Source organism: Haliaeetus albicilla, chromosome 29, assembly GCF_947461875.1.
Source record: "Haliaeetus albicilla chromosome 29, bHalAlb1.1, whole genome shotgun sequence".
Lineage (NCBI taxonomy): Eukaryota > Metazoa > Chordata > Aves > Accipitriformes > Accipitridae > Haliaeetus > Haliaeetus albicilla.
In genome coordinates this window covers 2,673,908-2,693,760 of record NC_091511.1, presented here as the reverse complement: position 1 = coordinate 2,693,760, position 19,853 = coordinate 2,673,908, and the positions used below count along the sequence as shown (strand labels likewise).

The 19,853-nt window shown below is 67.3% G+C and overlaps 6 protein-coding genes across 8 annotated transcripts; 3 read left to right on the top strand and 3 right to left on the bottom strand.

Annotated features, from left to right (window-relative positions):
- Positions 1–86: 86 nt before the first annotated feature.
- On the bottom strand, positions 87–7,500 carry LOC138682753 (class II histocompatibility antigen, B-L beta chain-like). Of its 2 annotated transcripts, none has more exons than XM_069774149.1 (6): positions 7,303–7,500; positions 6,562–6,831; positions 6,019–6,300; positions 5,798–5,904; positions 5,661–5,684; positions 87–182 (listed from the first exon to the last, which is right to left on the bottom strand). In XM_069774149.1, the coding sequence occupies exons 1-6, from the start codon at positions 7,391–7,393 to the stop codon at positions 174–176; spliced, it is 783 nt and encodes a 260-aa protein (XP_069630250.1). In that variant the 5' UTR covers positions 7,394–7,500; the 3' UTR covers positions 87–173. The 2 variants fall into 2 exon arrangements, with proteins under 2 accessions (XP_069630250.1, XP_069630249.1); XM_069774148.1 differs by lacking the exon at positions 87–182 and adding an exon at positions 5,271–5,492.
- On the bottom strand, positions 104–2,106 carry LOC138682754 (class II histocompatibility antigen, B-L beta chain-like). The gene is made up of 6 exons (XM_069774150.1): positions 1,909–2,106; positions 1,168–1,437; positions 625–906; positions 409–515; positions 272–295; positions 104–182 (listed from the first exon to the last, which is right to left on the bottom strand). Exons 1-6 carry the CDS (start codon positions 1,997–1,999, stop codon positions 174–176), a joined length of 783 nt encoding a protein of 260 aa, XP_069630251.1. The 5' UTR covers positions 2,000–2,106; the 3' UTR covers positions 104–173.
- Positions 2,409–4,782, top strand: LOC138682760 (HLA class II histocompatibility antigen, DR alpha chain-like). Its single transcript, XM_069774161.1, has 4 exons — positions 2,409–2,639; positions 3,433–3,690; positions 3,983–4,264; positions 4,371–4,782. The coding sequence occupies exons 1-4, from the start codon at positions 2,567–2,569 to the stop codon at positions 4,523–4,525; spliced, it is 768 nt and encodes a 255-aa protein (XP_069630262.1). The 5' UTR covers positions 2,409–2,566; the 3' UTR covers positions 4,526–4,782.
- On the bottom strand, positions 5,385–13,121 carry LOC104323948 (class II histocompatibility antigen, B-L beta chain). Of its 2 annotated transcripts, none has more exons than XM_069774153.1 (6): positions 12,690–13,121; positions 11,949–12,218; positions 11,405–11,686; positions 11,189–11,295; positions 11,052–11,075; positions 5,385–5,492 (listed from the first exon to the last, which is right to left on the bottom strand). In XM_069774153.1, the coding sequence occupies exons 1-6, from the start codon at positions 12,778–12,780 to the stop codon at positions 5,484–5,486; spliced, it is 783 nt and encodes a 260-aa protein (XP_069630254.1). In that variant the 5' UTR covers positions 12,781–13,121; the 3' UTR covers positions 5,385–5,483. The 2 variants fall into 2 exon arrangements, with proteins under 2 accessions (XP_069630254.1, XP_069630252.1); XM_069774151.1 differs by lacking the exon at positions 5,385–5,492 and adding an exon at positions 10,629–10,883 and having other exon boundaries at positions 12,690–13,119.
- Positions 7,805–10,041, top strand: LOC138682759 (HLA class II histocompatibility antigen, DR alpha chain-like). The gene is made up of 4 exons (XM_069774160.1): positions 7,805–8,033; positions 8,827–9,084; positions 9,377–9,658; positions 9,765–10,041. The coding sequence occupies exons 1-4, from the start codon at positions 7,961–7,963 to the stop codon at positions 9,917–9,919; spliced, it is 768 nt and encodes a 255-aa protein (XP_069630261.1). The 5' UTR covers positions 7,805–7,960; the 3' UTR covers positions 9,920–10,041.
- A 125-nt stretch (positions 13,122–13,246) lies between the features above and the next one.
- Positions 13,247–15,877, top strand: LOC138682758 (HLA class II histocompatibility antigen, DR alpha chain-like). The gene is made up of 4 exons (XM_069774159.1): positions 13,247–13,420; positions 14,214–14,471; positions 14,759–15,040; positions 15,147–15,877. Exons 1-4 carry the CDS (start codon positions 13,348–13,350, stop codon positions 15,299–15,301), a joined length of 768 nt encoding a protein of 255 aa, XP_069630260.1. The 5' UTR covers positions 13,247–13,347; the 3' UTR covers positions 15,302–15,877.
- The last annotated feature ends 3,976 nt before the right edge of the window (positions 15,878–19,853 follow it).

The following is a 19,853-nucleotide window of genomic DNA, read 5'->3' as shown; positions in this document are numbered from 1 at the left end:
TCCCAGAGGGATCCCCAAGCATGGAACAACCCACGCCTGGCTCTCCATCCCAATTTATTATTCCAAAGTGGCTGTGGGTACAATGCGGGGGGGTGGGGAGATGAGGATCATCTGGGGGTGGGCGGGAAGAGATTCTGGTGATGGAGCAGATCTGCAGGGGCTGGAGTTTGATTTCAGGTGCGCTGCGAGGAGGTGGGGGGGGTGAGAAAGGGGAGAAATCAGTAATTGTGGGGGGCTGGGGGCTGGGGGGTCAAGGGGAGACAGACGTTACCTGCAGCCTGGGGAACGAGGCACCCTGAAACACGGAGAGACGAGGTCAGCGTCAGAGCAGGGGCAGAACCGCAGCCTCCACCCCGTGCACAGGAGACACCCCGGGGACCCTCCACCCACTCTCCCGACAGCTCTCACCTTCTTGTGCATGTAGAGGAAGAGCCCCAGCGCCAGGAAGATGAGTCCCAGCACGAAGCCCCCCACCCCCGTGAGCATCTTGCTCCTGGCGGCGTCCGACTGCACCTCTGCGGGGACGAGAGCAGGGCGTCAGGGCTGGGGGGGCCCCCGTCCCACTCCCCAGCGGGACCAGGGGCTTGGGCCCCCACCCCACCAGGCTGCCGGGCAGGGCCTTACCCCACTGCTGGGTGACGGGGTGCTGCAGGCTGACGTGCTCCACCTGGCACACGTAGGTGTCCCCGCGCTGCGGGGTGGTTTCCAGCATCACCAGCACCTGGTAGGTCCAGTCTCCGTTCTGGATCATGTCCGTGGACACCACGTGCTCCGTCTCCTCCTGCCCGTTCTTGAACCACTTCACCTCAATCTCCGCGGGGTAAAACCCCGTCACGTAGCAAACCAGCCTGTTGGTCTGGGGCAGGGAGCTCGACTGCATGGGGGAGACCCTCACCTTGGGCTCAACTGGGGGAGAGCGAGAGAGAGCTGGCAAGGGGCTGGCAGAGCCCAGGGGCCACCCTGCGTGCTGGCCCCCACCCTCGGACCAGCGGTCTCCACGCAGGACATGCCCAGCGAGGGGGTGAGGGACTCGCGTCCTGGTGGAAGGGCGCAGGGGCTTTGCCCGGGGCCAGGCCCAAGCACGGCACAGACACTCTCTCCCCGCCTGCGAGCTCAGGGACTTGGCTTGGGCCCGTCCCCCAGGGAAATGTTCTGGCACGCACTCACCTCTCCTCTCCACGGTGAAAGGGGTCACCACCTCGTAGTTGTGTCGGCACAACCTGTCCACCTCAGCCCGTTTCCTCTCCAGTAGGTCTGGCTGGCTGTTCCAGTACTTGGCATCTGGCTCACCCAGGAGGGTGTCAGCCACAAAGTGACCCACATCGCTGTCAAAGTGCGCCCTCTGCTCCCGGTTGTAGATGTACTTTTCCAGATACCTGATGTTCTTGGTGCCATTGAGGTGGTGACACTCAAACTTAGCCATCTCCTGGAAAAACCCTGTTTGTGCAGGGCTGCAGGTCACGGGAGGGCAGGGAGGCACCGTGGGGCTCCCTCCCCACCACCATTCTCCTCCCAGCCTCCCCCAGAGCCACACAGCTGCGCTAGGACTGGAGATGGGATCCTGACCCCGCAAGGACTCCGTTTCTCCGCCTGGGGACTGCGGAGAGCTGGAGGGGACAGAGCCCAGGGGAAGGGAGGGGCAGGAGGGAGCCAGAGCAGAACCGGGCCCAGAGGCGCTTCCCGGGGTTCAGCGAGGGCGGGGAGCATCATCCCCAAACCGTTTGGGAACCGGGTCTCACCTGGAGCCCGCTGCTCCCAGGGCCCGCGGAGGACAGACGACAGGACGAGGGATTCGGTGGGGGCAGCCCCCGGCGGCCCCCCAGCCCCAGACCCCCAGTACCTGCCCTCAGGACACGTGTGGGATCCAACCCCACCAACACCCCGCCCGTGCCCCGGCTCTGAGCTCACCTGAGGTCTCCTGGCCACCGCCCGGCTGGGCTCCCAGCACCACCAGCGCCACCAGCACGGCCCCAGCTCCCAGGACACGACCGGTCTCCATCGCTGCTCACAGCAGAGGCTGGAAAGGTGCTGGGACCCCCCAGGAGAGCCGGACTCTGCCGCTTTGGGGTACGGCCCCGCTCCTGCCCAGTGCCGGGGCTGGGAGTCCCAGCGAGGACCAGTGAGGAGCGAGGCTGGGCAGCATCAGCCGTCACCAGGCAGAGCCGGGCCCCGCAGGGCTCCCGCTGACACTTGGTCCGCGCTGGGGCAGCGACCCCGGGGAGGGGGCTGCCGGCCCCCGCCAGCACTGGGGCTCCCCGGCCTCGGCGGCCGCCACCTGCCCCCTCCCCAAAGCCCTGTCCGGGGGCGTGCGCGGCCCGAGTTCAACGGTGCACCCCTGCGGCGCCCTGCCGGAGCGTCCGTCCGTCTGTCTGCTCTGCAGGGTGCTGGGTGCTGCTGCTCTGCCTGGGAACAGCCGAGTCAGAGGCAGGGCTCCCTCCTAGTGGCTGGGCACCTGGGGGGGCCCTGTCCCCCGGCCCCGGGGGCCCCGGCACTCAGCTCCCCGGCCCAAGAGCAACGCCTGCCCCTCGTCCGGTCCCGCTCTCGCTGCCCGCTGCCGGGAGAGGCGATGGCCGGAGGACGGGGCGTCCCGCTGGCGCTGCTGGCAGTGCTGACCCTGCAGGGCGCGGGGGCCGTGAAAGGTGCGTGAGGGCACCGGGGCGCTGGGGTGGTGGGTCTGGGGGCAGAGGTGGGGCGTGGGGTGCCCTGCACCCACGGGGCGGGCGGTGGGGGGCTGGCGTAAGGCTTGGGGCAGGGCCCTGGCCGTGGGGAGCTCCGTCCCTCCATCTCACCCATCCCCTGGGTGGACATGGGCTCCAGGTGCACCCCAGGAAGGCAGGGCAGGGCAGGAAGCGGTGGAGGGGGCCGGGACGCTCGTTCCTGGACCTCCCCCGGCCCCGGTCTCCTTGCCCTCCTGCTCCCCCAGTGCCCCAGCTCGGGGCTCAGGTCCCCGCAGCACCCACCGCTCCTGGGTCTCCTCCCTTCGTGGCGGCTGCGCCCCGTGTGGCCTGGCCCAGGCGGGGTTCGTGCGTGGGGCAGGACAGCCAGTGCCCAAGTCCTTGGGGCCCCGGGACCACCACCCCATCCCGCAGCACCTCTGGGGACAGGTGCCGGTGGTCCCACAGCCTGTCACCGGCCCCGGCCCCAGGAGATGAGGAAGGGAAACCTCCTGGTGGCATGGAGGTGCTGGAGTTGGGGGCTGGGGGCAGAGCGGGTGTCCGAGCGCTCCCTTTCCTGGGGAGGGGCGGGTGTCAGCACCTGCCCAGCCCTGTGGGACCCCTGCGGGAAGGGAGAGAGGGAGGTTCCGGGTGGGCCCTTCTCCCCATCAGGGCCTCCCTGCACCCACGCAGTGTCCCCAGGGGGAGCCCGCGGGGAGACGGGGCGAGCCCTGCGGCAGCGGGAAGGGCACTGACCCTAATGCCTGTCCCTTCCCAGTGCGGAACGTGTTGATCCAGGCCGAATTCTACCAGCGGGCTGAGACGCTGCAGCAGGAGGGCGGCGAGTTCATGTTTGATTTCGATGGGGACGAGATCTTCCACGTGGACCTGCAGAAGACGGAGACCATCTGGCGCCTGCCCGAGTTCGGGAACTTCGCCACCTTCGAGGCGCAGGGAGCTCTGCAGAACATGGCAGTAGCAAAACAGAACCTGGAGATCATGATTCAAAGGTCCAACCGCTCGCAGGCCACCATCGGTAACAACCCGGCCGCAGCACGGCCAGCGCCTTCAGCCCCGGGGACGCTGCCAGGGCTGTGGCTCCCACACCCTGCGGCCCAGCCGCCAGCGGGGTGCACGGCACCCTGCTCCCCTGGAGCGTGTGGGGACGCGGGCACAGCCCCGAGCCGGGCTGCGGGGTCTCCCTGGGTGGGCGGAGGAGCACAAGGGGGCCAGGTCGGTGGGGCAGGAGGCCCCAGCCCAGCCCAGCCCGAGGCAGCAAAGCCTGGCTGACCCGAGACTGCAGTAACCCCTTCTCCATCCCCTGCCAGTGCCACCTGAGGTGACGGTGTTCTCCGAGGACCCCGTGGAGCTGGGGGACCCCAACATCCTGATCTGCTACGTGGACAAGTTCTGGCCATCCATCATCACCATCACGTGGCTGAGGAACGGGCAGGTGGTGACGGACGGCGTCCTCGAGACCGTTTTCTACCCCCGGGAGGACCACAGCTTCCGCAAGTTCTCCTACCTGCCCTTCATCCCCACCCGGGGGGACTACTACGACTGCCGCGTGGAGCACTGGGGGCTGCCCGCCGCCCTCCTGAAGCACTGGGGTGAGGAGGGGGGCCGGGCTGGGGCCCGGATGCCTGGGTCCCCTCCCCTTGCAGGCAGCGAGGGGGGCTCAGCGCCCCATCCTCACCCACCCTCCCCCCTCCGCAGAACCCCAGCTGCCCCTCCCCGCCTCCGAGAGCACCGAGACCCTGGTGTGCGCCCTGGGCCTGGCCGTGGGCATCGTCGGCATCATCGCGGGCACCATCCTCATCATCAAGGCCATGAAGATGAACAGCGCCCGCAACCAGCGGGGCGTCTTGTGAGGGGGCAGGGCCCAGGGCTCCCAGCCCTCCAGCCCCCACCAACCCTCGCCCTCACGTCCCAGCTGCATCCCCTCGGCCAAGCCCTGCGCCCCACACCCCTGCCCCGTGTCCCCCCACCCCGCTCCACCCCACCGCTGCCCCCTTGCCATGCCCCATGGGCACCCCACTGACCGGGGCTCTGCCTTCCCAGGCTCTGGGGTGCTTCTGAGCAGCAGTAAAGGTGGTTGGGGACAGCCTGGCACCACTCATTCTGTTCATCGGTGCCCCACTTGTCCTGGTGATACAGTGTGGTGGGGAACAGGGCGGCCGGGGGGGGCTGTGGGGCTGGCGTGGTGGGTGCCGTGTTGGGGTGCAGGGCGGTGCCCCGTGAGCGGAGCAGCCATGACCAAATGGGGCCCCCCCCACCCCAGGGCCCCGCTCCCCCCACCACAGCGGGGTCTGGGACACAGAGCCACCCACCAGAGCAGGTGAGGGGACTCATGACCCCTCGTCCCCGTCCCCAGCCCTGATCCATCCTAGAGGCAGGCTCTGCCGCCTGCCCACCCCACCTCCCAGGGGAAGGGGTGTTGACCCCCCCTCATAGTGTCCCCCCACCGTTGGCAGCCCCAAGCATGTTTGGTCCCCGCTGAGGACTCAAAGCCCTGTCACGGACTCGTGGGCACAGGGAAGGGAGTGACCCACCCCTGCCCCACTGTCCCCGAACAACCAGGGCCAGAGGATACTGGGACGTTTTATTAGGTAGAGCCGGAGCAGCTGAGGACCACTGTCACAGGGCCCTGGGGACCCCAGAGCTGCAGAGCTGCGACAGCGAAGCTGGGCTGGGATGGGAGGGAGGGGGTGACCCCGGGGATCAGTGCGGGGACAGGGGCCTCTGGGATGGGGCAGCGTGAGGCAGAGGCGACGCTGGGGGGCAGAGGATGGACAGCGGCAGAGCAGATCCGCAGGGGCAGGAGTTCATTCAGGAGCTCTGTGGGGAGAGAAGAGGGGGTGACCACCGGACTATCGTGTCCCCAGGGCTCTGCCCCAGCGCTATCGGGGGACACGCTCCATATGGACACGCTGCCATTGGGAGCAGGTGGGGACCAGCCCACAAGGGAAGGCTGGACCAGGGTCAGGGGAGATGGGCAGACATTACCTGCAGCCTGGGGAACGAGGCGCCCTGAAACACGGAGAGACGAGGTCAGCGTCAGAGCAGGGGCAGAACCGCAGCCTCCACCCCGTGCACAGGAGACACCCCGGGGACCCTCCACCCACTCTCCCGACAGCTCTCACCTTCTTGCGCATGTAGAGGAAGAGCCCCAGCGCCAGGAAGATGAGTCCCAGCACGAAGCCCCCCACCCCCGTGAGCATCTTGCTCCTGGCGGCGTCCGACTGCACCTCTGCGGAGACGAGAGCAGGGCGTCAGGGCTGGGGGGGCCCCCGTCCCACTCCCCAGCGGGACCAGGGGCTTGGGCCCCCACCCCACCAGGCTGCCGGGCAGGGCAGGGCCTTACCCCACTGCTGGGTGACGGGGTGCTGCAGGCTGACGTGCTCCACCTGGCACACGTAGGTGTCCCCGCGCTGCGGGGTGGTTTCCAGCATCACCAGCACCTGGTAGGTCCAGTCTCCGTTCTGGATCATGTCCGTGGACACCACGTGCTCCGTCTCCTCCTGCCCGTTCTTGAACCACTTCACCTCAATCTCCGCGGGGTAAAACCCCGTCACGTAGCAAACCAGCCTGTTGGTCTGGGGCAGGGAGCTCGACTGCATGGGGGAGACCCTCACCTTGGGCTCAACTGGGGGAGAGCGAGAGAGAGCTGGCAAGGGGCTGGCAGAGCCCAGGGGCCACCCTGCGTGCTGGCCCCCACCCTCGGACCAGCGGTCTCCACGCAGGACATGCCCAGCGAGGGGGTGAGGGACTCGCGTCCTGGTGGAAGGGCGCAGGGGCTTTGCCCGGGGCCAGGCCCAAGCACGGCACAGACACTCTCTCCCCGCCTGCGAGCTCAGGGACTTGGCTTGGGCCCGTCCCCCAGGGAAATGTTCTGGCACGCACTCACCTCTCCTCTCCACGGTGAAAGGGGTCACCACCTCGTAGTTGTGTCGGCACAACCTGTCCACCTCAGCCCGTTTCCTCTCCAGTAGGTCTGGCTGGCTGTTCCAGTACTTGGCATCTGGCTCACCCAGGAGGGTGTCAGCCACAAAGTGACCCACATCGCTGTCAAAGTGCGCCCTCTGCTCCCGGTTGTAGATGTACTTTTCCAGATACCTGATGTTCTTGGTGCCATTGAGGTGGTGACACTCAAACTTAGCCATCTCCTGGAAAAACCCTGTTTGTGCAGGGCTGCAGGTCACGGGAGGGCAGGGAGGCACCGTGGGGCTCCCTCCCCACCACCATTCTCCTCCCAGCCTCCCCCAGAGCCACACAGCTGCGCTAGGACTGGAGATGGGATCCTGACCCCGCAAGGACTCCGTTTCTCCGCCTGGGGACTGCGGAGAGCTGGAGGGGACAGAGCCCAGGGGAAGGGAGGGGCAGGAGGGAGCCAGAGCAGAACCGGGCCCAGAGGCGCTTCCCGGGGTTCAGCGAGGGCGGGGAGCATCATCCCCAAACCGTTTGGGAACCGGGTCTCACCTGGAGCCCGCTGCTCCCAGGGCCCGCGGAGGACAGACGACAGGACGAGGGATTCGGTGGGGGCAGCCCCCGGCGGCCCCCCAGCCCCAGACCCCCAGTACCTGCCCTCAGGACACGTGTGGGATCCAACCCCACCAACACCCCGCCCGTGCCCCGGCTCTGAGCTCACCTGAGGTCTCCTGGCCACCGCCCGGCTGGGCTCCCAGCACCACCAGCGCCACCAGCACGGCCCCAGCTCCCAGGACACGACCGGTCTCCATCGCTGCTCACAGCAGAGGCTGGAAAGGTGCTGGGACCCCCCAGGAGAGCCGGACTCTGCCGCTTTGGGGTACGGCCCCGCTCCTGCCCAGTGCCGGGGCTGGGAGTCCCAGCGAGGACCAGTGAGGAGCGAGGCTGGGCAGCATCAGCCGTCACCAGGCAGAGCCGGGCCCCGCAGGGCTCCCGCTGACACTTGGTCCGCGCTGGGGCAGCGACCCCGGGGAGGGGGCTGCCGGCCCCCGCCAGCACTGGGGCTCCCCGGCCTCGGCGGCCGCCACCTGCCCCCTCCCCAAAGCCCTGTCCGGGGGCGTGCGCGGCCCGAGTTCAACGGTGCACCCCTGCGGCGCCCTGCCGGAGCGTCCGTCCGTCTGTCTGCTCTGCAGGGTGCTGGGTGCTGCTGCTCTGCCTGGGAACAGCCGAGTCAGAGGCAGGGCTCCCTCCTAGTGGCTGGGCACCTGGGGGGGCCCTGTCCCCCGGCCCCGGGGGCCCCGGCACTCAGCTCCCCGGCCCAAGAGCAACGCCTGCCCCTCGTCCGGTCCCGCTCTCGCTGCCCGCTGCCGGGAGAGGCGATGGCCGGAGGACGGGGCGTCCCGCTGGCGCTGCTGGCAGTGCTGACCCTGCAGGGCGCGGGGGCCGTGAAAGGTGCGTGAGGGCACCGGGGCGCTGGGGTGGTGGGTCTGGGGGCAGAGGTGGGGCGTGGGGTGCCCTGCACCCACGGGGCGGGCGGTGGGGGGCTGGCGTAAGGCTTGGGGCAGGGCCCTGGCCGTGGGGAGCTCCGTCCCTCCATCTCACCCATCCCCTGGGTGGACATGGGCTCCAGGTGCACCCCAGGAAGGCAGGGCAGGGCAGGAAGCGGTGGAGGGGGCCGGGACGCTCGTTCCTGGACCTCCCCCGGCCCCGGTCTCCTTGCCCTCCTGCTCCCCCAGTGCCCCAGCTCGGGGCTCAGGTCCCCGCAGCACCCACCGCTCCTGGGTCTCCTCCCTTCGTGGCGGCTGCGCCCCGTGTGGCCTGGCCCAGGCGGGGTTCGTGCGTGGGGCAGGACAGCCAGTGCCCAAGTCCTTGGGGCCCCGGGACCACCACCCCATCCCGCAGCACCTCTGGGGACAGGTGCCGGTGGTCCCACAGCCTGTCACCGGCCCCGGCCCCAGGAGATGAGGAAGGGAAACCTCCTGGTGGCATGGAGGTGCTGGAGTTGGGGGCTGGGGGCAGAGCGGGTGTCCGAGCGCTCCCTTTCCTGGGGAGGGGCGGGTGTCAGCACCTGCCCAGCCCTGTGGGACCCCTGCGGGAAGGGAGAGAGGGAGGTTCCGGGTGGGCCCTTCTCCCCATCAGGGCCTCCCTGCACCCACGCAGTGTCCCCAGGGGGAGCCCGCGGGGAGACGGGGCGAGCCCTGCGGCAGCGGGAAGGGCACTGACCCTAATGCCTGTCCCTTCCCAGTGCGGAACGTGTTGATCCAGGCCGAATTCTACCAGCGGGCTGAGACGCTGCAGCAGGAGGGCGGCGAGTTCATGTTTGATTTCGATGGGGACGAGATCTTCCACGTGGACCTGCAGAAGACGGAGACCATCTGGCGCCTGCCCGAGTTCGGGAACTTCGCCACCTTCGAGGCGCAGGGAGCTCTGCAGAACATGGCAGTAGCAAAACAGAACCTGGAGATCATGATTCAAAGGTCCAACCGCTCGCAGGCCACCATCGGTAACAACCCGGCCGCAGCACGGCCAGCGCCTTCAGCCCCGGGGACGCTGCCAGGGCTGTGGCTCCCACACCCTGCGGCCCAGCCGCCAGCGGGGTGCACGGCACCCTGCTCCCCTGGAGCGTGTGGGGACGCGGGCACAGCCCCGAGCCGGGCTGCGGGGTCTCCCTGGGTGGGCGGAGGAGCACAAGGGGGCCAGGTCGGTGGGGCAGGAGGCCCCAGCCCAGCCCAGCCCGAGGCAGCAAAGCCTGGCTGACCCGAGACTGCAGTAACCCCTTCTCCATCCCCTGCCAGTGCCACCTGAGGTGACGGTGTTCTCCGAGGACCCCGTGGAGCTGGGGGACCCCAACATCCTGATCTGCTACGTGGACAAGTTCTGGCCATCCATCATCACCATCACGTGGCTGAGGAACGGGCAGGTGGTGACGGACGGCGTCCTCGAGACCGTTTTCTACCCCCGGGAGGACCACAGCTTCCGCAAGTTCTCCTACCTGCCCTTCATCCCCACCCGGGGGGACTACTACGACTGCCGCGTGGAGCACTGGGGGCTGCCCGCCGCCCTCCTGAAGCACTGGGGTGAGGAGGGGGGCCGGGCTGGGGCCCGGATGCCTGGGTCCCCTCCCCTTGCAGGCAGCGAGGGGGGCTCAGCGCCCCATCCTCACCCACCCTCCCCCCTCCGCAGAACCCCAGCTGCCCCTCCCCGCCTCCGAGAGCACCGAGACCCTGGTGTGCGCCCTGGGCCTGGCCGTGGGCATCGTCGGCATCATCGCGGGCACCATCCTCATCATCAAGGCCATGAAGATGAACAGCGCCCGCAACCAGCGGGGCGTCTTGTGAGGGGGCAGGGCCCAGGGTGCCCTCCCAGCCCTCCAGCCCCCACCAACCCTCGCCCTCACGTCCCAGCTGCATCCCCTCGGCCAAGCCCTGCGCCCCACACCCCTGCCCTGTGTCCCCCCACCCCGCTCCACCCCACCGCTGCCCCCTTGTCGTGCCCCATGGGCACCCCACTGAGCAGGGCTCTGCCTTCCCAGGCTCTGATGTGCTTCCGAGCAACAGTAAAGGTGGTTGGGGACAGCCTGGCACCACTCATTCTGTTCATCGGTGCCCCACTCGTCCTGGTGATACAGTGTGGTGGGGAACAGGGCGGCCGGGGGGGGCTGTGGGGCTGGCGTGGTGGGTGCCGTGTTGGGGTGCAGGGCGGTGCCCCGTGAGCGGAGCAGCCATGACCAAATGGGGCCCCCCCCACCCCAGGGCCCTGCTCCCCCCACCACAGCGGGGTCTGGGACATGGAGCCACTCACCAGAGCAGGTGAGGGGACTCATGACCCCTCGTCCCCAGCCCTGATCCATCCTAGAGGCAGGCTCTGCCGCCTGCCCACCCCACCTCACAGGGGAAGGGGTGTTGACCCCCCTCGCAGTGTCCCCCCACCGTTGGCAGCCCCAAGCACGTCTGTTCCCTGCTGAGGACTCGGAGCCCTGTCACGGACTTGTGGGCACAGGGAAGGGAGTGACCCACCCCTGCCCCACTGTCCCCGAACAACCAGGGCCAGAGGATACTGGGACGTTTTATTAGGTAGAGCCGGAGCAGCCGAGGGCCACCGTCACAGGGCCCTGGGGACCCCGGGGCTGCAGAGCTGCGACAGCGAAGCTGGGCTGGGATGGGAGGGAGGGGGTGACCCCGGGGATCAGTGCAGGGACGTGGGGCTCTGGGACAGGGCAGCGTGAGGCAGAGGCGATGCTGGGGGGCAGAGGATGGACAGCGGCAGAGCAGATCCACAGGGGCAGGAGTTCATTCAGGAGCTCTGTGGGGAGAGAAGAGGGGGTGACCACCGGGCTGGCGTGTCCCCAGGGCTCTGCCCCGGCGCTATCAGGGGACATGCTCCATACGGACACGCTGCCATTGGGAGCAGGTGGGGACCAGCCCACAAGGGAAGGCTGGACCAGGGTCAGGGGAGATGGGCAGACATTACCTGCAGCCTGGGGAACGAGGCACCCTGAAACACGGAGAGACGAGGTCAGCGTCAGAGCAGGGGCAGAACCGCAGCCTCCACCCCGTGCACAGGAGACACCCCGGGGACCCTCCACCCACTCTCCCGACAGCTCTCACCTTCTTGCGCATGTAGAGGAAGAGCCCCAGCGCCAGGAAGATGAGTCCCAGCACGAAGCCCCCCACCCCCGTGAGCATCTTGCTCCTGGCGGTGTCCGACTGTACCTCTGCGGGGACGAGAGCAGGGCGTCAGGGCTGGGGGGACCCCCGTCCCACTCCCCAGCGGGACCAGGGGCTTGGGCCCCCACCCCACCAGGCTGCCGGGCAGGGCCTTACCCCACTGCTGGGTGACGGGGTGCTGCAGGCTGACGTGCTCCACCTGGCACACGTAGGTGTCCCCGCGCTGCGGGGTGGTTTCCAGCATCACCAGCACCTGGTAGGTCCAGTCTCCGTTCTGGATCATGTCCGTGGACACCACGTGCTCCGTCTCCTCCTGCCCGTTCTTGAACCACTTCACCTCAATCTCCGCGGGGTAAAACCCCGTCACGTAGCAAACCAGCCTGTTGGTCTGGGGCAGGGAGCTCGACTGCATGGGGGAGACCCTCACCTTGGGCTCAACTGGGGGAGAGCGAGAGAGAGCTGGCAAGGGGCTGGCAGACCCCAGGGGCCACCCTGCGTGCCGGCCCCCACCCTCGGACCAGCGGTCCCACGCAGGACGTGCCCAGCGAGGGGGTGAGGGACTCGCGTCCTGGTGGAAGGGCGCAGGGGCTTTGCCCGGGGCCAGGCTCAAGCACGGCACAGACACGCTCTCTCCCCGCCTGCGAGCTCAGGGACTTGGCTTGGGCCCGTCCCCCAGGGAAATGTTCTGGCACGCACTCACCTCTCCTCTCCACGGTGAAAGGGGTCACCACCTCGTAGTTGTGTCGGCACAACCTGTCCACCTCAGCCCGATGCCTCTCCAGTATGTCCGGCTGGCTGTTCCAGTACTTGGCATCTGGCTCACCCAGGAGGGTGTCGGCCACAAAGTGACCCACATCGCTGTCAAAGTGCGACATCTGCTCCCGGTTGTAGATGTCCTTCACCAGAAACTTCACCTGCTTTCTGCCGTTGAGGTAGTGACACTCAGCCTTAGTCATCTTCTGGAAAAACCCTGTTTGTGCAGGGCTGCAGGTCACGGGAGGGCAGGGAGGCACCGTGGGGCTCCCTCCCCACCACCATTCTCCTCCCAGCCTCCCCCAGAGCCACACAGCTGCGCTAGGACTGGAGATGGGATCCTGACCCCGCAAGGACTCCGTTTCTCCGCCTGGGGACTGCGGAGAGCTGGAGGGGACAGAGCCCAGGGGAAGGGAGGGGCAGGAGGGAGCCAGAGCAGAACCGGGCCCAGAGGCGCTTCCCGGGGTTCAGCGAGGGCGGGGAGCATCATCCCCAAACCGTTTGGGAACCGGGTCTCACCTGGAGCCCGCTGCTCCCAGGGCCCGCGGAGGACAGACGACAGGACGAGGGATTCGGTGGGGGCAGCCCCCGGCGGCCCCCCAGCCCCAGACCCCCAGTACCTGCCCTCAGGACACGTGTGGGATCCAACCCCACCAACACCCCGCCCGTGCCCCGGCTCTGAGCTCACCTGAGGTCTCCTGGCCACCGCCCGGCTGGGCTCCCAGCACCACCAGCGCCACCAGCACGGCCCCAGCTCCCAGGACACGACCGGTCTCCATCGCTGCTCACAGCAGAGGCTGGAAAGGTGCTGGGACCCCCCAGGAGAGCCGGACTCTGCCGCTTTGGGGTACGGCCCCGCTCCTGCCCAGTGCCGGGGCTGGGAGTCCCAGCGAGGACCAGTGAGGAGCGAGGCTGGGCAGCATCAGCCGTCACCAGGCAGAGCCGGGCCCCGCAGGGCTCCCGCTGACACTTGGTCCGCGCTGGGGCAGCGACCCCGGGGAGGGGGCTGCCGGCCCCCGCCAGCACTGGGGCTCCCCGGCCTCGGCGGCCGCCACCTGCCCCCTCCCCAAAGCCCTGTCCGGGGGCGTGCGCGGCCCGAGTTCAACGGTGCACCCCTGCGGCGCCCTGCCGGAGCGTCCGTCCGTCTGTCTGCTCTGCAGGGTGCTGGGTGCTGCTGCTCTGCCTGGGAACAGCCGAGTCAGAGGCAGGGCTCCCTCCTAGTGGCTGGGCACCTGGGGGGGCCCTGTCCCCCGGCCCCGGGGGCCCCGGCACTCAGCTCCCCGGCCCAAGAGCAACGCCTGCCCCTCGTCCGGTCCCGCTCTCGCTGCCCGCTGCCGGGAGAGGCGATGGCCGGAGGACGGGGCGTCCCGCTGGCGCTGCTGGCAGTGCTGACCCTGCAGGGCGCGGGGGCCGTGAAAGGTGCGTGAGGGCACCGGGGCGCTGGGGTGGTGGGTCTGGGGGCAGAGGTGGGGCGTGGGGTGCCCTGCACCCACGGGGCGGGCGGTGGGGGGCTGGCGTAAGGCTTGGGGCAGGGCCCTGGCCGTGGGGAGCTCCGTCCCTCCATCTCACCCATCCCCTGGGTGGACATGGGCTCCAGGTGCACCCCAGGAAGGCAGGGCAGGGCAGGAAGCGGTGGAGGGGGCCGGGACGCTCGTTCCTGGACCTCCCCCGGCCCCGGTCTCCTTGCCCTCCTGCTCCCCCAGTGCCCCAGCTCGGGGCTCAGGTCCCCGCAGCACCCACCGCTCCTGGGTCTCCTCCCTTCGTGGCGGCTGCGCCCCGTGTGGCCTGGCCCAGGCGGGGTTCGTGCGTGGGGCAGGACAGCCAGTGCCCAAGTCCTTGGGGCCCCGGGACCACCACCCCATCCCGCAGCACCTCTGGGGACAGGTGCCGGTGGTCCCACAGCCTGTCACCGGCCCCGGCCCCAGGAGATGAGGAAGGGAAACCTCCTGGTGGCATGGAGGTGCTGGAGTTGGGGGCTGGGGGCAGAGCGGGTGTCCGAGCGCTCCCTTTCCTGGGGAGGGGCGGGTGTCAGCACCTGCCCAGCCCTGTGGGACCCCTGCGGGAAGGGAGAGAGGGAGGTTCCGGGTGGGCCCTTCTCCCCATCAGGGCCTCCCTGCACCCACGCAGTGTCCCCAGGGGGAGCCCGCGGGGAGACGGGGCGAGCCCTGCGGCAGCGGGAAGGGCACTGACCCTAATGCCTGTCCCTTCCCAGTGCGGAACGTGTTGATCCAGGCCGAATTCTACCAGCGGGCTGAGACGCTGCAGCAGGAGGGCGGCGAGTTCATGTTTGATTTCGATGGGGACGAGATCTTCCACGTGGACCTGCAGAAGACGGAGACCATCTGGCGCCTGCCCGAGTTCGGGAACTTCGCCACCTTCGAGGCGCAGGGAGCTCTGCAGAACATGGCAGTAGCAAAACAGAACCTGGAGATCATGATTCAAAGGTCCAACCGCTCGCAGGCCACCATCGGTAACAACCCGGCCGCAGCACGGCCAGCGCCTTCAGCCCCGGGGACGCTGCCAGGGCTGTGGCTCCCACACCCTGCGGCCCAGCCGCCAGCGGGGTGCACGGCACCCTGCTCCCCTGGAGCGTGTGGGGACGCGGGCACAGCCCCGAGCCGGGCTGCGGGGTCTCCCTGGGTGGGCGGAGGAGCACAAGGGGGCCAGGTCGGTGGGGCAGGAGGCCCCAGCCCAGCCCGAGGCAGCAAAGCCTGGCTGACCCGAGACTGCAGTAACCCCTTCTCCATCCCCTGCCAGTGCCACCTGAGGTGACGGTGTTCTCCGAGGACCCCGTGGAGCTGGGGGACCCCAACATCCTGATCTGCTACGTGGACAAGTTCTGGCCATCCATCATCACCATCACGTGGCTGAGGAACGGGCAGGTGGTGACGGACGGCGTCCTCGAGACCGTTTTCTACCCCCGGGAGGACCACAGCTTCCGCAAGTTCTCCTACCTGCCCTTCATCCCCACCCGGGGGGACTACTACGACTGCCGCGTGGAGCACTGGGGGCTGCCCACCGCCCTCCTGAAGCACTGGGGTGAGGAGGGGGGCCGGGCTGGGGCCCGGATGCCTGGGTCCCCTCCCCTTGCAGGCAGCGAGGGGGGCTCAGCGCCCCATCCTCACCCACCCTCCCCCCTCCGCAGAACCCCAGCTGCCCCTCCCCGCCTCCGAGAGCACCGAGACCCTGGTGTGCGCCCTGGGCCTGGCCGTGGGCATCGTCGGCATCATCGCGGGCACCATCCTCATCATCAAGGCCATGAAGATGAACAGCGCCCGCAACCAGCGGGGCGTCTTGTGAGGGGGCAGGGCCCAGGGCTCCCAGCCTCCCCCCAGCTGCACCCTCTGCACCCTCAGTCGGCCTTCACCTTAGCCTCATGGGAGCTGCTCACCCTGGTGACCCATATGCCTGCTCCACTTCATCAGCAACCCCCCCCATTTACGCACCACTCGCTGACATGCTGGAGACGTCTCCAGAGCCAGACCTGGCAGAGTCCAGTTCCCACAGGGACTGGGCTGCTTCCAATGGCTGGGGCGATCTCAGGTGGCACCTGGGGCTGCTTCAGCACACCCACTGCCAGGGGAAACTGCTGCAGAGCCTGGGAGCCTACAGTGGTCCCGGTACCCAGCCCACACCCCTGCCGTGCTGGGGCTGCCCTGCCCACAGCCCCTGGCCCCACGGCCATCTCCAGCTGGGGACGTGGCATCTCCTCCCAGCCCAGATGCGGGGTCTCCCCTGCAGACCCCTGAAGGGAGGGGAGGTGTGCCCTACCCCAAAGCTCCCCCTTGGCACACCGTCCTGGACTCTCCACTCCTGCTGTGCTGCTTTGTCACCACAATAAAGTGGATTGGGGCTCATCCTGCCATGCAACCCTCACTGTGAGTCCATTCTCTGCATGTGCTAGGGGGTGACTGCAGCTCTTGAAGCCCCCTCGATGTCTGGGTGATTTATGGGGTGGTGGGTTGTGGGCGTTGGGCAGAGCTCCAGGGATCTAGCTCCAGCTTTTGGGCAGAGGGAAGGGGTAGGGTGACCTCAGGACTCCTGGGTTCTCCCAGCCGATGTAGGTGGGATCTTAGCACCTCTAAAGAGCAGTCCCATGGGGCAGGCACCCATTTGTGGCTCCTGGGGTGACCATAAAGCCCATTGGCAGATAACCATGCTCATGGCAAGGCCAGAAAGGGGCTCTGGGACAGCCCAACCCATCCTACTGTACCACAGACATCAGCAGCATCCCTGGGGCATGTGGCTCTCTGGTGAACTGGGTGTGGGCAGACCCAACGCCAGTCAGGGCCGAGACCCTGAGCAGGGGAGTCTTCGCTGGATCCACCAGCACCCAGGGAGGCTGCATGGGATGGCTGGGCTCCGCACCGCCAGCGTTCACCCCATGGGTGCGAGGGCATGTGGCTAACCCCCTTGCAGGGCTAGGATGATACAGAGGGTGAACAGGCAAACTATAGGTGATGAGACCAGTTCATCTGACAGCCCTGTTCCCACAGGCATTGTTCCCTGTCATGCACACACACACGCACACATGCACACACGCGTGTACTCAGGGCAGTGGAGGGGAACACTGCAGCCACACCCAAGAGCCATTAGTTGGGGGAGAAGGGGAGCAAAGCTGGATCTTGCCCTCAGCCAGACGAGTTCTCCCAGCAGCAGCTTTGCCTGGTAACTGGTGACACCGCAGCCCTGCTCGGGAAGTCTGTGACAATGCCTGTCCTGGTTCCCCTTTCCTTCCCCATCACCGCCCGGGCGCATGGAGGCTACACACGAGGCTTGTGCATGTGGGGTGGGGGTGGTGGGGTGCCCTGCAGGCTCCGTGGGGCCCAGCACAGCGTCCGTGCAGAGGCTGGGCTGGAGGCCTTTGGTGCTGGAGCTCCAGGTTATGCCCATGACTGGGTCTGAGCCCACAAGGCAGGGACATGCTGAGCCCCACGTGTGTGAGCCTCACGCTCAAGGATTGAGACAGAGGCACAAATTGGCAAAACCGCCATTGCCGTGGGGCTGCAGAGGAGAAGCAGGCACTGAGGAAACCCCCAGACAAGGAGCAAATCCGTCCTGGGATGTAGACAAGGCAGCACAGTGGCTCAGGACCCACTTCCCTCCTTGCTGGGAGGGAAAGAGGAAGATGCGGCTGGAACAGAAAGTGGATGACGTGCGGCGGGGAGGATGTGAAACCTGGCTACCTCGCACATGGGTGGCATGCTGGGGTCGCGTGGGGATACTAGAGGCGTCACTCTGAGCCCCCGGTGGGAAGCACTGGAAGAGGGCACAGCTGCAGGTCAGTCCGTGTGAGGCGTGGTGGCAAGCAGACCTACTGCTCCGGGGCCTGAATAAAATCTACCTGGAGATAACCATTTCTAGGACAAAAAATGTAAATAGCAGCAACAGCCAAGCCCCCACCCCCAGCATCACATGGTGGTGATCAAACAGGAGCCGCTGTCCCTCCAGGGCAGATCTGGGGCTGGCCCCCACAGTGGATGCATCTCCCTGCGACCCACATGCTGAGGGGGCTCAGCCCTGAGCTCAGCCCTGGGGAGCACCGGCACACCTTGGGGACACGGCCAGAGCAGAGGAGGTCAGCTGCTGCTGGGGACGTGAGGCTTGTCCTCCCCTCTGGCAAAGGCACAACAAGCACCCTCAACCTCAGGAGGACACTCGTGGTCCTGACATGAGATGCCAGCAGGGAGGGAGAAAGGGAATCAGTTTGGAAAGAGGATACAGTCCTGCACGGGTTGCAGGTAGTGCTGGCGGCGCAGGGCTTGCCAGAGGTGTCCAGAGGCTCCTGCCTTGGCCACGCAGACCCGGAGCCCAAAGGCGGCACATCCTGACAGATGGATCCCAAAACAGCTGCTGCTCGTTGCTGCCGGGTTTGGGTATGTGCGGGGGCTGGAGCCAGTGCAAGAGCTGCCGGGGGGGGCTCCTGGATGAGCCCCAGCTCCCACCCTGCCAGCTCCCAGAGGAACCCAGGTGCCCTGACCCAGCAAGGCCGGGCCAAGGGCTCACCTGCCCGGAGCAGGCAGGTCCCCGCAGCAGATGCTGCTGACCCCACACACTGGGACCAAGACCTCAGTTGTCTGGAGTCTGCCGGAGACTGATGATGCAGCCAAGTGTTGCTTGCTGACTGGTTGGGCTGGGGGTTACTGGAGGGCAAGGAGAGCAGGCAGGGCCCTTTCCCCGAAATGCTGGCGTGCCCCATGGCGGGGACAGTGGCTTTGGTGGAAATCCCCTGTCTCTCGGGGGGGAGGGGGGGCAGCGGGGGCAAGCAGGCAGGACGGACAAACGGAGCCTCTGCTGGGCGGCCAGGCAGCTCTCACCTCACCCCAAGGATGCCAAGCCCCGCAGCGTCAGGGGTCTGAGGCCAGGAAGGGATCACTGATGCGCCAAGCCGAGCGGCCACAGCACCTGCTTGCACACAGGGGTATCCACTTTCATCGGGCAGCGCCCTGTGGGGAGTCAACTCCCTCGAGACTTTTGCCAACTCCAACCATCCCCTCTGGCTGTGCTGGAGCTGTCTGAACAGGAGCCTCACGACGCTGTTAGCAGCCAGGCGGGACCTGGTGCTTCCATCCCTTGTGCTGCTGACACGCAGCCCCCACAGTTAAGGTAGTCTGTGTTTGGGTCACACAACCTCCCCACCCCCAGCCCCATGCCAGGGCTCCCCTCTGCCTTCTTGAGAGCTCAGGGGTGTCATGGGAAGGGGGAAATGGGTCCGAATGGTGCCAGGGGATTTCCAAGGGAAGGTTGCCTCCGCCCCCAGGGCTGCCATGTCACCAGTTACCAGGGGAAAAGTTGTGAGGGAAGACCAGAGCCCAGAAACTGGCAGAGCTGAGCGAGCAGGACAGTGCCCTCACCCTCCCTGCATATTCCCCCAGAGAACGGCTTCCCAGCAGGCAGCACTGCACTAGAATGACACCCCCACCAGGGATGGTATAATGCCGCCAACGCTCTGGAGTGGGAGAGAGACTAAAATCTCCCCAAAGGCTCAAACAGCCTCTTACTACTGTCAGAATAGCTGCAACTGCAGGAAGCAGGAGGGTGATGGCACACGAGTGTGGGGTGGGAAAGAGAAGAGACGTCTCCCCCCACCCTTGAGCCACCCTATGCCCCAGTGCTGGGTCTGGACTCCCACCCTGGAACAGAGCAGGACAAGCACGATGCTGAGCTGGGAGCTGTCCCCAGTCCCATAGACCACTGCACAGGAGAGCTGCAAGCAGCAGATTTACCCCACAAAGGGGAAGCACCTTTCAGGGGTCCTGGCCCTGGGACCCCCCCAAAGCCCACCCCATCCCACTGACACCACAGTGCCGTGGGCAGGAACACGATGCTGGGAAGTGGGGTGGGGTGGCAGCGCAGCAGCCCTGGCAGCACCAGGACCAGTCCAGGCCCTTTGGACTCAGCAGCACTTTGCCCTGACTGCAAGGGGCACAGAGCAGCTCCAAGCACCTTCTCCCTCTCCAGGCCTTGCCCAGGGCAGTACCACTCCCACCCAAGAACAGGCCCAAGTCCGCTCCAACGCATAGTGCTGGAGCAGTCTCTGGCAAATCGGTGCGTGGCGAGCACAGGCAAGGCAGCACAACAGGAGTTACAGGGTCCTGGTGGCTTCATTACAAATCTATCCTCTGTCACAGTGCCTAGCAGAGCTCCCTTCATTTCGAGGGAACCTGACGGTAACATGTGGCTCTTGAAAGCTCCCTGAAAACTCATTTCCACCCAGACCCACTGGAACCAAGGCCACCTCCCTGCCACGCCGCCACCCTCTGGTCCAGCCTGTCCCTTGCATGCAAGGTTTTGCTCCTCCTCACTTAGGGTTTTCATGTGTCAGGTCCCTCCTGGGCCAGCACTTTCTAAG

Bases quoted from the DNA above. Each gene is read 5' to 3' on its own strand.
- LOC138682754 (XM_069774150.1), bottom strand. From the start codon at position 1,999: ATGGAGACCGGTCGTGTCCTGGGAGCTGGGGCCGTGCTGGTGGCGCTG. The intron at 1,438-1,908 runs GTGAGCTCAGAG...CTGCACAAACAG, and splicing joins CGGTGGCCAGGAGACCTCAG to GGTTTTTCCAGGAGATGGCT. The intron at 516-624 runs GTAAGGCCCTGC...TCGTCCCCGCAG, and splicing joins CCCCGTCACCCAGCAGTGGG to AGGTGCAGTCGGACGCCGCC.
- LOC138682760 (XM_069774161.1), top strand. From the start codon at position 2,567: ATGGCCGGAGGACGGGGCGTCCCGCTGGCGCTGCTGGCAGTGCTGACC. The intron at 3,691-3,982 runs GTAACAACCCGG...ATCCCCTGCCAG, and splicing joins CCGCTCGCAGGCCACCATCG to TGCCACCTGAGGTGACGGTG. The intron at 4,265-4,370 runs GTGAGGAGGGGG...CCCCCTCCGCAG, and splicing joins CGCCCTCCTGAAGCACTGGG to AACCCCAGCTGCCCCTCCCC.
- LOC138682753 (XM_069774149.1), bottom strand. From the start codon at position 7,393: ATGGAGACCGGTCGTGTCCTGGGAGCTGGGGCCGTGCTGGTGGCGCTG. The intron at 6,832-7,302 runs GTGAGCTCAGAG...CTGCACAAACAG, and splicing joins CGGTGGCCAGGAGACCTCAG to GGTTTTTCCAGGAGATGGCT. The intron at 5,905-6,018 runs GTAAGGCCCTGC...TCGTCTCCGCAG, and splicing joins CCCCGTCACCCAGCAGTGGG to AGGTGCAGTCGGACGCCGCC.
- LOC138682759 (XM_069774160.1), top strand. From the start codon at position 7,961: ATGGCCGGAGGACGGGGCGTCCCGCTGGCGCTGCTGGCAGTGCTGACC. The intron at 9,085-9,376 runs GTAACAACCCGG...ATCCCCTGCCAG, and splicing joins CCGCTCGCAGGCCACCATCG to TGCCACCTGAGGTGACGGTG. The intron at 9,659-9,764 runs GTGAGGAGGGGG...CCCCCTCCGCAG, and splicing joins CGCCCTCCTGAAGCACTGGG to AACCCCAGCTGCCCCTCCCC.
- LOC104323948 (XM_069774153.1), bottom strand. From the start codon at position 12,780: ATGGAGACCGGTCGTGTCCTGGGAGCTGGGGCCGTGCTGGTGGCGCTG. The intron at 11,687-11,948 runs GTGAGTGCGTGC...GCTCTCCCCCAG, and splicing joins TTTCACCGTGGAGAGGAGAG to TTGAGCCCAAGGTGAGGGTC. The intron at 11,296-11,404 runs GTAAGGCCCTGC...TCGTCCCCGCAG, and splicing joins CCCCGTCACCCAGCAGTGGG to AGGTACAGTCGGACACCGCC.
- LOC138682758 (XM_069774159.1), top strand. From the start codon at position 13,348: ATGGCCGGAGGACGGGGCGTCCCGCTGGCGCTGCTGGCAGTGCTGACC. The intron at 13,421-14,213 runs GTGCGTGAGGGC...GTCCCTTCCCAG, and splicing joins GGGCGCGGGGGCCGTGAAAG to TGCGGAACGTGTTGATCCAG. The intron at 14,472-14,758 runs GTAACAACCCGG...ATCCCCTGCCAG, and splicing joins CCGCTCGCAGGCCACCATCG to TGCCACCTGAGGTGACGGTG.